The 16,729-nt window shown below is 38.0% G+C and overlaps 1 protein-coding gene across 8 annotated transcripts in view; it reads left to right on the forward strand.

Moving 5' to 3' along the window:
* The window catches only part of PTPRZ1 (protein tyrosine phosphatase receptor type Z1), a 135,438-nt gene that overhangs the window by 63,266 nt on the left and 55,443 nt on the right, over window positions 1–16,729 (forward strand). For all 8 annotated transcript variants that reach the window (XM_054065516.1, XM_054065508.1, XM_054065528.1 and 5 more), the window contains exons 3-6: window positions 11,465–11,644; window positions 13,251–13,402; window positions 14,598–14,693; window positions 14,944–15,010. In XM_054065516.1, coding sequence (XP_053921491.1) covers window positions 11,465–11,644; window positions 13,251–13,402; window positions 14,598–14,693; window positions 14,944–15,010 — 495 coding nt within the window. The remainder of the gene's footprint in view (window positions 1–11,464; window positions 11,645–13,250; window positions 13,403–14,597; window positions 14,694–14,943; window positions 15,011–16,729) is intronic.

The raw sequence follows: 16,729 nt of genomic DNA on the forward strand, positions 1-16,729 counted from the left end.
CAGGACCAGTTTCCTTTATTTGTGTTACAGCATAACTGTGGCAGCAGATAATTACTCCTTTGCACTGGAGAGACCTAGGTTTGTGAGTTGATGTTGATGCATCAGGAACATCATGTGTTTCTCTTGCTCCTGCCATAGTAACTTTCTGCTTAAATGAAGCAAGAAACATGCCTTTAATTTATCCAACTGTGATAAAATACACTAGATCTCTTCCTCCTTGAATGGTTTACTTAGCAAAAAGTGATAAAAACTATATCTGTAGGTGATGAAGTACCTTATGTATTTGATTCCTGGGAAATGATGTGCAGAAAGAGACATACAAAAATAAAGTACCTTACATATTTGATTCCTGGGCAATAATGTGCAGAAAGACATGTACTTTTCTGATCCTCTTTTGCTTCTCTATGTGTAGGATGATAGGAGAATATTTTTTCTCCACACAGAAAACAAAAATGATGCTGTACGTATTGACAGAAGTTGATTTTTCTGTATATTAGTTACAGATAGAAATGTAGCAGTAAGCTATCAAAGAGTTAAGTGATTTTAAAACAGTATTGATGAAAACTGAAATCCTCACTGTGAACTTTTGACTCTGAGAAAGTAGGTTAGGCTACGTTTTCTATTTGTTTCTCAATGCAAGCAGTGGAATGAATTCTTAGTTTCAGAAAATACGACGTAAAAAGCAATGCTTCTAACAACAGCAATACATTTTATGGCAGTTTTATCACCACAAGTCTCACAGAGCGGCAAGAATTTATTGGCTAACTCAGATAGACCAGAGTTGCCCAGAAATGCATGAATTAAGTGCGTGCCTCTGCAGCAGTTAATGGTGCTTCAATCCCAATTTCAAACAATTTCCAGTGTAGGATAGAACAGAAAAGCTGTGAAAGGAAATGCTATTAATGGGCAGTGAGTTCCCCACCAGAGGTGAGTTACACCTACTGCTCAGTAGCTTTCAACAATTCATTAATAAGAGTAACTACTGAGCATTGAAAGTTCTTAGTACTGAAAGGCTTTAAACATTAGTTAGGCCTTTTTAGAACTCTGCAAAGAAACAAAATAGGTTCACACAATACATTTGTGGAAGAAATACTTGGAAGAAATTCCTGCTGTGTAATTTACATTGTGGTGCTATCGTGTCAAAAATAGGTAAAACCTTAGTAGAAGAGTTGGTAAGGAGTGTTTTTGATGTGGTAGTCTCAAAAAAGAATAATCATATTGTAGTGTTATTTAAATTTAACACAGATTATTATCAAAGGACGAGTCGTATACATATGCTGAAATTGCTATGGCAGTTTTGAACTTATCTGTTATAAAATCTGGGGGAAAAAATTGAAGGATAATGGTAATACTGAAATTATACTCAGCCCAAATAAAGTAATATCTTTAGTGTAGGACAGTTTGTGGAATTTAGGAAGGGCATGCTTTTTAACGTTTTCAGAAGGAATTTTATTTCTGAGGAAAAAGTGGGAAAGAGAATTAAAGTTTTTGCTATTGCAGTCAAAATCCTTGCTAAAGAGACACTTTAAGAACTAGAATTGGCTTTCTAAAGCAAAAAATAATATGACAAGGAGTTGGATAGATAAGCACGTATACATCTATAGCTATGTGTAAAACAATTTCCTGCCTATCACCTCGTCTTATGCTTGCCATTATACAACCATAATATTTATTGAAATTCCCACAGAAGTTTGATACCAAATCCTGCTAAAAGATTCTAAAAAGAAATCCTACTTTCTTATGGTATTATGTTCTTCTGGAGATATGTGGGAGCGTCATTTTATAAAAAATTGAAGCTCTATAAAAATGAGAACCCGAGGAGAAAATAAACCTAGAATTACTTCTGTGTCCTTTTGGACATGAGGGTAGTTTATCTGCTGCCAGCTGCTGGGACTGACTGGGCAGTGGTATGATTCAGTAGTCTTTTGTCCTTATATTTGTCTTGCTTTGGCTTATTTCTGTCTAGTCCTTGCTTTTCAGGATCTTTATGTTTTTCTGTAGAGTTGAAATAAATGCCTTTTTGCTATTCAAGGGTAAATGCCAGCCTTTTTCATTGCTGTTTGTGGAATTTCTACATCCAAGGTCCCACTAGTGTTATTTAGTAGTGATTTTTTATGTATGCACAGCCGATTTAATCCAAAGCCCAGAGAATTTACTTGTGATTTATTTATATACTTCAAGCTTCAGATCAGAACTTATGACTGTGGCCTTTATGAGACATATTATTTTTGTAGATAGGCTAGCACTGACAGAAGTTATTTTCCTAGGTGATAGCAACATGATAATGCATGTTTGGTAACAGGAAAGTGCCCCTGTGGTATACCACCACAGGACTTTTCATGGAACTAAACAGGCTGCTCATTAACATTTAATGGTCCAGGAGGGAAGGAGGAAAGAGGGAGGAAAAGAAGGAAGAAGGAAAGGAGGGCAGGGGAAGGAGTGAGGTCATACCACAGTGGGACAGAAAAAGAAACTATATTGATTTTCTCGGTGAGAGACAGTATTGTTAGATCTGTTGATCTGTTGAGAAGCTGAGAAGAAGGAAATTGCTCTCTTTCAAAATTCATCATTGCATTGTCTCTATACTGCCTGATTCTGCCATGCAAGACGGTTTCTAAAATACAGAGTCTGTCTTGTAGTAATGAGGAGTGAAAAGTGAAGACTGTTATAGTGCAATTCATTAGACTTAGATGGTGATCTGTACTCTGGTAAAAATGAGGTTTCTTGCTGTTGAAAATGGGTTTCATTGTGCTCATCTCCTGAGGCCACATCAACTACCACTTATCAGACAGATGCTGTACTTGAAGTAGATTATTGCTTCCTTTTCCTTTGTTCCAGCTGATGGTCCTTTAAAGTGCATTTTTTGGTCTGTTTACAATTGGTGAAAGCTTTTCACCAATTTTTGTCATATTCAGCCATTACATTTCTAATAGAATGGTACTTGCGTGATACAGGGCAGAGAGAGATACCTCCATAAGCTTTATTTAAGCTATTCATTAACAGAAAGGCAGTATATGTCCAGTTGTTCTCTGTGCAGTAGCTGTAAGTTTAGGAGTAAGCTTTACTTCCAGGAAGTACAACTGAACTGTGATGAAGCTGTGGCATGTTGAAAAGCTGTAGCTTTTATTTTGCAAATCACAGTGGCTTTAGAGGACAAAGCCTGTGATCATCCCGTTTTATTTGTCCTTCCTTGCTAGCAGTTTGCCAAACAGCTCAAAAACAGATGGGGAGTCCTCTCCTTGTGGAAGACTGAACAGTCCTTTGATATTGCTGTGGCAGAAAAATTGACACCTAATTCTATTATACCCAGCATGAAAAGAAGTGTGACTGTAGGGTATTTGAAATGAAGTCATAGGCCATGTTCCTCAGTGCTGGCCAAAAGGCATTTCTTAGCCTAAAAGTGAGTCAGCTCCATGTATTCCAGTTCTGTTTTCAGCTCTGGTTATTTTTGATCTTTTAATGATCTTCTGTCACTCAGTGGTGCTGTATTCAGTTTTATGATCATAAGTATTACTAAAGGTAAGAAAATCAGGGGTTCTCATATAGTCAAAAATAAAGTAATAGCCAGAAGAAGAATATGTTTCTTTTTTACTGGGCATGTGCCCATTTGGCATTATACTAAATTTCCTTCCTTAATACTTACTTGAAAAATATAGCTTATATCTTAATACTAAATTAGTTATAAAAAAAGTACTTGGCAAGTTTTCTTTATATATTGCTACATGATTCTTTAACAGCCCTTATGCAAATTCAGGAGCAATGGGATGAGAATAATAGAAAAGAGGTATCTTAAAAGGTTGACTCAGTTTTTCCCATAATCCTTCTCCTAGTCTAAACAGCCATCCCATTGGGTGCACTGCAGGTGGAGCATCAGTAATAATCTGTATTTCTCTGGCAGAGAAGTGTTTGTTTATCACACTAGAAGGATGGGATGTCATCCAGAGGGACCTGGACACGCTGGAGAAGTGGTCCTGTGTGAACCTCATGCGATTCAACAAGGCCAAGTGCAAGGTCCTATACCTGGATTGGGTCAATCTGTGGTTTCAGTACGGGGTGAGGGATGATGTGATTGAGAGCAGCCCTGCAGAGAAGGACTTGGGGAGTGCTCATTGATGAGATACTCAACATGAGCCAGCAATGTGCACTCGCAGCCCAGAAGGCCAACTGTATCCTGGGCTGAATCAAAAAAATCGTGGCCAGCAGGTCAAGGGAGGGGATTCTGCGCCTCTACTCACAAAAGAATAAAGAAAGATCAGATAAACTAAACATAGCAAAATGTTTCATCAGAATTTTCCTGGCTCATCTTTAAGTTAGATCTTAATAAAGGATAAGTGGTCCAGTGTCATTTTAGATGAAGATGAACATACCAGAGTTTAGCTGAAGACAGGTTAGTGCTGTTCCACCTTCTAGGATGTTCTCAGGAAAAGTCCATATATGTCTGTATTTATACAGTACATATTGTGGGGGTTTTCTGTATACACAGAATACAATGTAGGTATGCTGATGCTTAGATACAAATATGACAAATAAGGCATTAAACAAAATAATAGATTAGATATTTTGGCTTGCCTGAATGCATCTAGTTGCGAAACAACTAGAATTTATGTTAGTTCTGTTGCTTTATTTGAAATATTACACCCTCCAGTAAGAACATGTATTGCATTCATTTCTCTGTCATGCTGTGTGTGCCAAAAAAATCCATGGGATAAATATATTTGGCTCCTGCTCACTGAAAAGTAACTTTATTAATACTGAACTTTGAGGATTACATTTTTTGGAGTTGCTATCCAGTTACTCTGTGGGCTGACTCTCTTTAACATAACCAATATAATTTAATTTTTGAATACTTAACCTAGACATTGGCAAACAACCCAGTCTTGGAAGACCCACAAGCAATTAAATCGCTGAGACAGGCATAACATTGGGTAAGCCCAAACCTGAATGCCAAAACTCCTTCTCTGTGGTTGTGACTCTGTCCTAACAAGTAATTTCACCTGCTAAAGTCTGGACTTCTTCAATCTGCAGATTTTTCAAGACTTTTATGAGACTATCATGAACAGACTGTGGGGGTAGTTGGGACTTTTGGAGGGGAAAACTATGGAACTCAAAAATCTTTACAATGAATATCAAGATGAAGCAGATATGTTGTCTTCTACTCAGTAATATGCAGAACTTAAACCTTCCATTTTTTTGATGACCAAAATGTTCCCCTAGAATGCAGTCTGTTATGTCATTGCCTTTGTAATGTGAGCTGTGGTAGCATTCACAACATCAGTCATGGCAGTACTTCTCTCTTTGGGCCAATAGTGCACTCATCCAGAACGTGAATTGAAATCATTCTTCTGCCTTGAAGGATTAGAGACTGGATTGTGCAACTTAAATGGTGTAGCTGTTAGTCATATGAAGCATCCTCGCGCTTGTTGATCTTCGTCTCTGTTCATCCGGTTTGGATGTACTGTCTAGGTAGTGAAGCAGAAATAAAACCAAAAAATAAATATACTTCTACAGCTCAGAGTTCAGAGCAGTATTGATTGGACATCTACATTTAAACTTCGTCCCAGTATAAGTACCCACATCTTTTTATGGCCTTATTCCCGATTTTTCATATATTAGATAAAATGTGTTTGCTCTAAAAAAAACCCTTGAAATCACTTAGCACTTCAAAGCAGTAAGTCAATAACATTTTTGATAAGGCAAATCCATTATTAACAGTCCACCCAGAGGGAATATCATTCATCTCTTGTATGTGTCTAATCTGTATTTATAAAAGTAATGGTATAATTGTGAAAGCAAAAGCTGATGAAAAATGGAGAGGAAGATATTAAGTAGAGGTAAAGAATCCGTCTCTGCATTCTGCTAGGTTTCATGCATAACATAAACTCTAGGGTTCGCATCAGTTTAAATCATGAAATAATGAATGAAATAGGAGCAGACCCGCGATTATTTCTGTACTACCACTTATTGCCAGTTTGAGAAGCAGTGTTTATACTCTGTAACTGGTGAGTCTAAAACTTAACTGATCTTCTATTGTATCCCTAGTTCTAGCTAACAGTAGAGATCTACCAGTGATGATGTTAACCTCCCTGAATTTCAAAGCTTACGCTTGTGAAGGAAGCATGGCTTTTTCAGCAGTATTTATAGCATTTCTTTTTCTGTAACTGTCATTAAAGCTAGAGCTTCTTATCGTTCCTTAGGGGGCACATTCTATGAGTATGCCCATTCATGAGAAACATAATCCTAATAAGAGCTAAGAATGCAAATGCTGTGATGTCAAAACAACGGTTACTAAAGTGAAGTGCTGTGAAATAGAATTTTGCCAGTAAAGCATATCTCCTCACTCATGCAATTTTCTGACATCGTTATTAATCCCACAAAGCCCAAAGCCTTATTTTTAACATCATATTTCTTCAGAAATTGCATCCATATTCAGTATGAAGAAATTCATCGTAATTGTTTCATGTATTCAGAAACCTATTCACTGAATGTGAAGTCTATGTTTTAAGTTCTTTCTGCGTAAAGATAATTTTCCATTGATTTAAAAAGATATCTTTCATTTTTCATAAGTTCTATATTATATTCAGCCAGTACTAACACATGGTCATAAACGGCAGTACTCATAAAGAAGATTTACAGCCCAGCAGGCACACAAGTAGTAGTGCGTGAGCACGCTAGGAAACCCCTCTCCTGGCAAGTTACTAGAGGACCACAGCCCACTCAGTTTCACAGTTTATCTTCAGGCCTGCTTACTCTTTCCTCTTGTACAGGATACCAACACAGAGAGTTGTTTGACAGATGCTTGTCTTTCGAGTATTTTCACAAAATACAGAAGTGCAGTAGCACCTTGTGGGCCAGATCTTGTGAAGACAGCAGCAGATAGAAGTTGGAGACAAGATGAGGATTGGATGCTTGTTGCAGGGATGGGTTCACTGAGGCTAAGGATGAGGAGCAGAGTTAGGTATGAAAATTTCCTAGAAGGAAAGGGTAGGAAAATTTTCTTTAGACATTCCTCCTTGGGCAAGAATGGTGAAGGTTATGGTATAGGCAGTCATCCATTATCTTGTAATCTTTTGTGTTCAGACTCATTTTCAGTCATTGCAGATTGTGAGTTACTTCTTCAGAGCTGACAGCTTTGACAAACATTGCTTCTTCTATCCGCTCTTCAAGATATATCATGTACATTTTTTGTCTCCTCAGATTTACAAAGCACAGTTTGGGGGAATTCATTTTCGAAGCTCGTTTTCAACAATATTTTTCAAAATGGCTGGCACCGCTTTGATTTATGATTCCTATCATAACACCTACAGTAAAACAATCTGCTCTTGTTTAAAAACATTTGGTTCTTTCGCTTTTACTATGAGTTTCTGTAAGTCATGTACACTACAGCAGTTTCACCACCTGCTGCCTACACTGGCTGCATATACCTTAATGGACTTCAGAAGCAAACCTACTGGCTGCACCCTGCTTGCCAAGCTTTGATTCTCAAGGCAGAGTTGTCTCACAGTGTGTGACGTGGATTCATCTCAACTAATATTAAACGAGAGATGTGCTGGACGAACATACCTAATACACTTCAGCAGCCGATGGGCATTCAGCCCGTGGGACCAGACAGAGCTAGGCTGCAGTAAAAAGCTTCTGAAAGACATATGGTGTGGACATCTGGTCCTCAACCCCAACCATTTCACTCTATAAATCCACTCATATTGGTCTGCACTACTTGCTGATATAGACACAACCATTATTTGTTCCAAAAATTGCAAGATTTATGCATAAACATGTATTTTGCTGCTCAAATATAATTTCAATCATCATGACTGCACTCCTATTCCTTCTGGAATTCCCTGTGTTCCTGCTTCAGACCAGAGCCTGCCATTGATTTCCTGTACATTTCATTCCATAACTTCTGGTTAATGCTACAACTTCTTGGTAGCTATGCAAGTGTGGTTTTCTTCTTGAAACAGAAAATATACACAGTTCTTGTTCCCCATTACTGAGCTCAATATATTTTTTACCTTAGAAACAGAACTTCCACACTGCCTGTGTTCCTCACTGCTGAGATCACTTGTACTTTTGTAATTGTACGCAATAATGGTGTCCTTTGCCTATGTAGCTTTTTCAGCTACACCAGCTGCTGGACCACAAAGAAGAAGAGTGATTAATATTTGTCAAATACCTATTCAGAGTTGCCAGCAGGAGCACTGAATTGGAGCATTCAGTTAATTTGTTGTAGCTGGAAGTCTTACCTCTTGTCCTCTGCAACCATGAAATACTTTTCATTTATCCTTGGTTGATTTCAAGCTAGCATTCATGCATACAGGATAGATATTTTTCTTTTTGTCAACCACGGAGTAGCTGAAACCGTATTTTTGTCTTTTTCATACATGATGTACATGGATCAGCTTCTTACCATGACTATTGACTAATGCATGACAATATGTAATTACACGAGAATCACTGTTCTAAAATTTTATTTGGGGCATAAAGATCCATAGATGCTGTGAGATTTCAGTAAGTTGTAAACAGCAAACTTCCTTATGAAAGGAGAATCTTTTTATTATAATCACTTTCTTGATTCAGCTACCTTTGTTTACACACAGGAAAAAGAAAGCAGAACATTATGAAATATTTTTAGCAAACTCATCTCAGAGGTTTAAGGTCTTTCTAGGGGACAAGAAATAATGCTTTTCATCTCACCAAGCCTTCTAATTTTCCTCATTTCTTTCTGGCAGTACTTACAAAAAGCTTCACATCCAGAATGAAAGAACAAACTTGCTTGATCGGGTCACAGCACTGCTGTACTGCGTACAGCCGGCATCCTATATAACTTCCCATGCCCTGGCTCAGGACATGGTTACAGATTACAGTGTTGGCACTGTTACTGTCTTCTGGGATGAGCTGAGGTTGCTATTGTTATCATTAGCTTCATGCTGAGGATTTGTTATGTTATACACTGAGGCACAGATAACAACTATCAGGACAACTAATTTACATTCTGCATAACAAAACCACAAAATATGGAAGTTGGAAGGAGATTATAGTCTCTCTAATTTTAATGTATTTGTTTTAATTGGATATGATAGTGAATAGTAAGGAATTTAAAGGGCATATACAAAAATTGAATATTTGCACTCATCAGAAGAAACGTGGAAGAAAGTACTCAAAAGTACAGTGATAGGAGACAGAAAAATAGGATTTTCAGTCACTTCTGATGTCAATGGTGGAAGGAGCAGAATGAGGGAAATGCACTTTGGAAAAAAAAATGTGGTGGTGTTCTGCAGTAAGGACTGCATGTGAGCAGTGGGAGTGGGTATGTCAGTAGAAGGAGAAAGGAGATTTTACTGCCTTGGGACAGCAGCAGGAGCCTGGGGAAGTGGGAAAAGGAAGGACCAAAAGAGACAGAATATGGAATGGGGAACACAGTCTAACTCGGAGGGATGGCTATGGGCAGCCAGCCCAACCCAAACTAGCAGAGACTTTGAAGGAGCCAGGGAGGACTCTAAAAAGTTTGCTGCAGCTTGGAAAATCACCAGTCTGGATGAAAGCAGATCTGGAAACAAGGGTCTGTCTGCAAGGATGCAAAGCACAAGCCGAGAGTAGTTATTTCTGTCCTGTCTGACCACCTTTGGAGAGTTTTCTGTTTAAAAAGTTAATTAATCTAATTTATATTTAAATAGAACTGGCTTTTTTTTTTGTTTTAAAACCCTTCAATATTTGCTATAAAGTTCATTATGGAAGATCCGAGTAGATTAATCTCCAAGTTTTGGTTGACTTGCACCCCGAATTTCTTAAGGGAAGCTTTTGAAGGAGAAGGTGAATTATTAGCCACTCTTTCCTTATTAGAAGTACATTAGAAATCAGGATACTGTGTTATCTGCCCAGGTCATAAACTATAACTGACCGCTAATGTCCAGGACAAGTGTGACTTGGGGAGAATGTGGAGGCTTACCCTGTGTGCCATTCTCTAGGGAACCACTGTGCTTGTTTGGTACAGGGCTCTAATCCCCACCTCCAGGATATTCAGATTCATAACCCTGTGACTTAAACTCATTTTATTTTGCTTGGCCATTGTGCCTAACAGTTTCTTCTGTTGCTGTTTACAAGAAGTTAATGGGTTTATATACCATTTGACCTCCAGTATTTCCGATGCAACAAGGTGATACAGATAACTGGCTTGACTTGATATTTGTTGAATAATTTAGCTTGTGTTTGTTTCTAGGTACCTAGCTATCCAGATGAGCATCTTGTATCACTGCCTATTGTCATGGTTACAGGACTGGCTGCATCTCTTCTCGCCTTTCTGAGTGCAATGTGAGGGCTGGCCTTGCCTAGGGTACAATATAGCAAATATTCAGCAGACAGACTTGGATACAGGGCAGCGGCCTGTAAATGAGCACTGGCTCATTTCTACATATCTAATAGAATCAAAATGTGTGCATTGGGTACACTAATATTAGTACTTGACTGCTAGTAAGTGGGAAGCTAGCTGAAGCAATTAATTTTCTTAGGTCTGTACAGTCAGCTCTTGGTTTTAATTAGCCCTTTGAAGTGTTACCAGAACTCCGTGTCAGGAAAAAAATATTTGTGTGTATGCAAACACATAAACATATACAAAATATTATGTTATTTATATTACTATATTACATAAACAAAATATTCTCGGAGCAGCTGCTATCCCCTCACACTGATCTGTGGAGTACTTGAGCATTTCTTAGGGAAAATAATGAAGTCTTTGGTGAAGGATGTGCTGTCTGTGCCCATGTTGTCTGTGTCTGAACTGAACTGTTCACAGTGAAATGTCATGTGAGCCCCTGTGCCCTGGAGAAGGTGCCCTGCTGTGGAGTGGGACCTCCTGGCAGCTGCAGGGGAGGCATCCATGGCCCTCTGCAGGCAAAGCCGAGCCATGCACACAGGCTCTCCAGCCAGACCATTGCTGACCTTTTTCTGGGTAGAATCACTTAAAATTTTTCCCTCTGTGTAAGGATTTTTTTAAAGGTCTTTTCATTTAAAAATCTTGCCTGATGGTTGGCTGCATTCAGCAGAAAGAACGCTAATGACATTCATCACAGAGATTTATTTGGAAAGGAGAGTTCTGCAGTAATTCCCAAGTTTTTTTTTGAATGCCAGTTTCTTTCACCTGAAAGGGTGGGCTTTTTTAATCCTCCCTATTTCATTTATTGTTTATGTGTGGGTGTAAGAGGTTTTTGTTGTGTTCTGCTTTCCCTAGAGATTCATAAGCGTGTGTATATGATGTCTAAAATGGTGAAAAGTGATTTAACTGTTATGAAGTTGGGATGCAGTGGTAAGTGTGCTAAGAACTGCTACAGGTGAGCCCTAAAAGAAGGGCAGGTACTCTAATAATGAATGGCAATCTGTATTTTAACTTTCCCGTGTTAAAAAATACATGAATGTCATGAATACATAATGTTGAGGTTTTAAAGGTATTTATCCCAAATGCTTTGATTTCTAGGAACTTTGAACCAAAAGAACTGGGGAAAGAAATATCCAGCCTGCAATGGTGCCAAACAATCTCCTATTAATATAGATGAAGATCTTACCCAAGTAAATGTGAATCTCAAGAAACTTAAATTCCATGGATGGGAGAAGGAAACTTTGGAAGATACTTTTATTCACAACACTGGCAAAACAGGTAAAAAGTCAGATTTCATGTTTGGAGTTAAATGAGGTCCAAATAGTGATACAGGACAGGCAATCAACCAAGGATTTTTAATAAAACATTTTAATTTCGTTTTTCCTTAGCTGGTGCATTCTGAATTTAACCATTAAATTAAAAATATAGATTATAACAATAGCCAAGCATAACAGAGAAACCACAGAAATGAAAATTATGTGCACAGACAGAGAGAGCCAAAGCAATCGCGTCATTGCTATTGCCCCATCATGGGCACTTCATTGAAGCAAAATAGTAATTTAGCGTTTGCTATGAAATAATGATAACTATTGCTACGTATCTACAATTTGTAACAAGTCTTAACTATCTTAGAATTGTGTTTCAGAAAGTGATTTTTGCCTACAAGTGCCTATTTCTCCCAGCTATGAAAGAAGCTTATGGTGGCATTTACATTGTCAGACAAATCTTTTTGCAACCACTTTGCTGTATAAATCCAGGATATCAGTAACTAAACTGCTTGTTGAAAGTACTGTTTCATGATTTGGGCATAGGTATATGGAGAGAAATCTCTTAAGAATTGCCTTTGACCTTATACCAGTTCCAGTGGGGGACCTAGAGCAGCCTCCATATTTGTTTTGTTTTATTTTGTTTTTTTGTAGTGTCATTGTTCCTAATTTCTGTTCTCAGCTTCATCATGTACTTTCTCCATACTACTACAGAAATTATTTACTTCCCTCTTGCCCTACTAGATGAGGTAAATAGTGCATTTGTCTTTTCAAGTGATCCCTGAGGAAATATTCTTTAAAGTCCACAAAAGTGAACTGAGCTCTTCCTTGTCTACAGTGAATCATATTATTATAAAAGAAACAGCTAAGCTCTGCAGTTTAAAATTGTCATCAAGATCTTGAGGAATAGAATGTAAAGAAACTGAACTCCATTTGTACTGTATTGGCAAGAGGTCATACCGTTAACAGTCACTGGAGGTGGGAAAGCCAAATGTGGGGCTTTGGTCTCTTCCACCCTCCTTATTCCCTCCAGAAGACAACAGTTCAGTCCCATCTACAGTTTGTGTGCAGCTATGTCCTGCTGAAGACCTGTTGTCACCTTCTCCCACAGGAGATTGTTCCACAGCTAAGGAGTCTCACGGACAAGACAGTCCTCCTAAGAACTGGCTACGATTGTCTTTTCACATGTTGCATCATGTTTTGTATCTAGAATTGTGATAGGGCTATTGTCCCTTTTGTTAAAAGCACACGTGCCTTCAGAAATCTGTGTATTTCAGGAATTTATTTTCTTAGGTGATCAGATCAGTGGCTAAGCCAGTTTTCTGATCTTTTTAATGTAGTTCTGTGGCTAGTTTCAGACAACAGGAGACCAACATAATAATGCACTTCACTACATGACTTTTATGAATTGCAGCATGAAATGAAACATTTCTCCATGCTAATAGTGAATTAGTGTACTTCTTACTTTGCTTAAATATCCAATTTCCTGTCAAATTACTTATTAAATACACGGGGAAAGGTGTATCATATTTACCTTTCGGCACTTAATAAGAGTCATAGATGCCTTGACTGGCTTTTATATTGACACTTCTTACCTCCCCCCCTCTCTCTTTGTCCAGTGGAAATTAACCTGACAAATGGTTATTATGTAAGCGGAGGTGGCTTGGATACCTTATTCAAAGCAAGCAAGATCACTTTTCACTGGGGAAAATGTAATGTGTCATCAGATGGATCAGAACATAGTTTAGAAGGACGAAAATTTCCTCTTGAGGTAAAGTATGGAATAGATGGAATTGATGATTTTGGCAATTTGACATTGTGCAAAATTAATACTATTTATTAAATACCATTAATAGACCTTGTACACTTGATTAATATCTATACAATCTATGCAAGTATAATCATTCTCTTAAATGCAAATTAATGATATTTAAATCATATATTTTAGAAGATCAGTGTAAGACATTCTGTGGCATGCTGGGAATGTCTAAACTGTGCATTTTCATACATATCTTCTAAAATGACCTTATAAGCCAGTTCTGCTAATCTGACAAAGTTCAAGCTCCCACGGACAGTTAAGTTTGGCCCGTCATATTCCACAGCAGTTGATTATCTAGAATGTAAACTTTCAACCCTCAACATGGCGTTGTGATCATTTTCCAGTGAAAAAGATGTAGTTGTGGCAGGCGATTGTGCTGCTCCTCACTCTTAGCACTTTGGACTTCTATGTCAGAGCAAAGCAGTAGAGCCAAGGTTCTCCTATATTCCATGGAGACCTGTGAGTCAGGAGCTTTCCCTGGGCAGTATTGTTCCCTTTACCTCGTTAGCCATTTACAAATTCCCACTTAAACTCCACTTGTCCTGCTAAAGCATGGAAGAGAATATTCTGTTCCATCATCACATGAAAGGTTCGTAGGAACAGGACACTCCCCCTTTTGTGTTGGTGGCCTGGCTCTGGAAGAAATCTCCCAGCTGCATCTGAAGAAAGAGAGGAAGGGGTGCAACAAACCAAATGCCCTTTACAACAGTCAAATGTAGGCACAAAATACCTGGTAACCTTTCATTACCAGTATTTCTCTACACTTACGGCAAGGCAGATACAGTAGCCACATCCTGCCTTATTATTTGTGTTTTACCACTGATTTAAAGATTCATCTAGCCTGAGTACTCTAGGTTAGATGTCCAGTATCGGCTAGGTATCTTGACTTACTGTGTTATCCATGGAGAGTGTTGTGCTCCTTGGAAGCATAATTCCTGTATACTTAGGGGTTTTCCAGGAGAGGTCACTTTTAGCTAATGCCGTTATGTATCTTCAGATCATGCATGCAAGACAGAAAAAAAATCCCTATTTGTAATTGAATTTATTGCTTGGACTTTTTTTTGCAAAATGGGAATGTAAATAACTGCATTGATTAATTTTTTTAAATTTTTTTATAGATAACATTTGAATATATTTTTGTTTGCAGATGCAAATCTTCTGCTATGATGCAGATCAGTTTACAACTTTTGAAGAGGCCATTAAAGGAAATGGAAAGTTAAGAGCTTTATCAATTTTGTTTGAGGTAAACAAAATATATCTTAAACAAGCTTTGAAACATGGCAGATGTTCAAACTGAATTTAACTGATTCCAGTGTGTGATGACTGAGTTAAAAGTTTGCATATGTATTTCTAAGTTATTCTTATAGAAAAGCATATGGACAAAATACATTCCCTCTGCTTTAAATTATCTATGATTTTGATTGCATACTGCAACTTTCAATTTTTTTTCATGATGCCAGTACTGTTAAAAAAATGCAATTTCTTTTTGACAGATTGGACTAGAAGACAATCATGATTATAATCCAATCATTAATGGAGTAGATAGTGTTAGTCGTTTCGGTAAGTCTATCTCCATGTTCTATTGATTACCGATGAGACTAAATTCCGTTTCAGTGTGATTATGAAGCTTTAAAAACATTAGGGAGCACAGTTCTCTAGAGCTCAGCCATGTCTGTTTTGGTAGAAACAGTAAAAGTAATCTGGATAGACTAGAGAGCTGGACAATCACCAACCATATGAAATTTGTGTCAGATTTTGTACCTGGGACAGGGTAATCCTGATGGTAGGCACGAACTGGGGTATGAGAAACTGGAGAGCAACCCAATGGAAAGACATCTGGGGGTTTCATGTGGTAAATATGAGCCAACAGTGTGCCCTGGCAGCTAAAAGAGCCAACTCCATCCTGGGATGTATCAAGCAAAGCTTAGCTAGATAGTCAAGGGGGATGATTGTGCCACTCTACACTGCACTGATGCAACCCACTTTGAATACTGTGTGCAGTTTTGGGCACCTCAGTTTAAGAATGATATCGAACTATTCGAATGTGTCCAGAGGAGAGTTACAAAGATGGTAAAAGATCTCAAGGACAAGACTTTCAAGGAGTGGCTGAGGTTACTTGGTTAGTTCAGATTGAAGAAGAGAAGGCTGAAGGGTGACCACATCACAGCCTACTGCTTCCTCAAGGAGGGCAGGGGAGGGGTAGGTGATGATGTCCTCTCTCTGGGAACCAGTGATAGGACATGAGGAGATAAGTGAAGGTTCATCAGGGGGAGTTCTGATTGGACATTAGGAAAACGTTCTTCACTGAGAGGGTGATGAGTCACTGGAACAGGTTTGCCGGAGAACTGGTCACAGCACCAAGCCTGTCAGAGTTCAAGGAGCATCTGGATGATGCTTTTGGTCATGTGGCTTAATTTTAGGTAGTCCAGTGAGGACCAAGGAGTTGAACTCGATGATCCGTATGGGTCCCTTCCAACTTAAGATATTCTGTGATTCTATGATTTATTATTACCTCAAGACTGAATACTTCTAACAAGTAACAAGAGTATTAAGTGTAAATCAATAAATGTAACTATCATGAGGAACTTGAAATTGTATAAATGCTAAATCAAGAAAAATGTCTGATTTATTCTGTGAGTTTTCTTTGTCTTTTTTTTTGGTTTTTTGTATGTGGTTGGAACCCAAATAACCCTGTTGCAGCCATCCAAGATGTGTCTTACAAATGTGAAAACAGGAATATCGGTATTTAGCAGACTTAGTGGAAATCAATTATTTTTTCAATAGCTTCTGTGTAATCTTAAATAATACAATTATATCATATTTGTACTAGCATTATTCAAATCAAATGTTGACGCTTTGGTGTTTTAGAATTCCTCCTGGTTTTACGTCAGAACACATGAACTTTAGAGTGGTGCATGAGGAGATACGGGCTCTGTTTCTAACTCAATTTCATGGTGGCTTCGCAGAAGAATAGACATGAATGAGCACTGTCTTGAAAAGAGATATTTTCTAACATCATGACCAGGACCTTAAGTAAATGTCTAACTTTTATCTCAGCTTTCTTTTATGTAATGATACTTGAGCTTTGTAGAGCCCCTTAAGATTGATAGGTTGGAAGTGTAAAAAGCCGTTAGTCTACTATTTTAAAAGTTTTCAAAAGTAGGACACTAAAATCAAGATTGGTTTTGTCCAGAAAACAAACACCATTAAACAAACGTAAAAGGGAGCAACTTCCATAAATTACAAAGAGAGAGGAGGGGGAAATAAAAAGGGGTTAAG

This window comes from Cuculus canorus, chromosome 1 (assembly GCF_017976375.1).
Source record: "Cuculus canorus isolate bCucCan1 chromosome 1, bCucCan1.pri, whole genome shotgun sequence".
Lineage (NCBI taxonomy): Eukaryota > Metazoa > Chordata > Aves > Cuculiformes > Cuculidae > Cuculus > Cuculus canorus.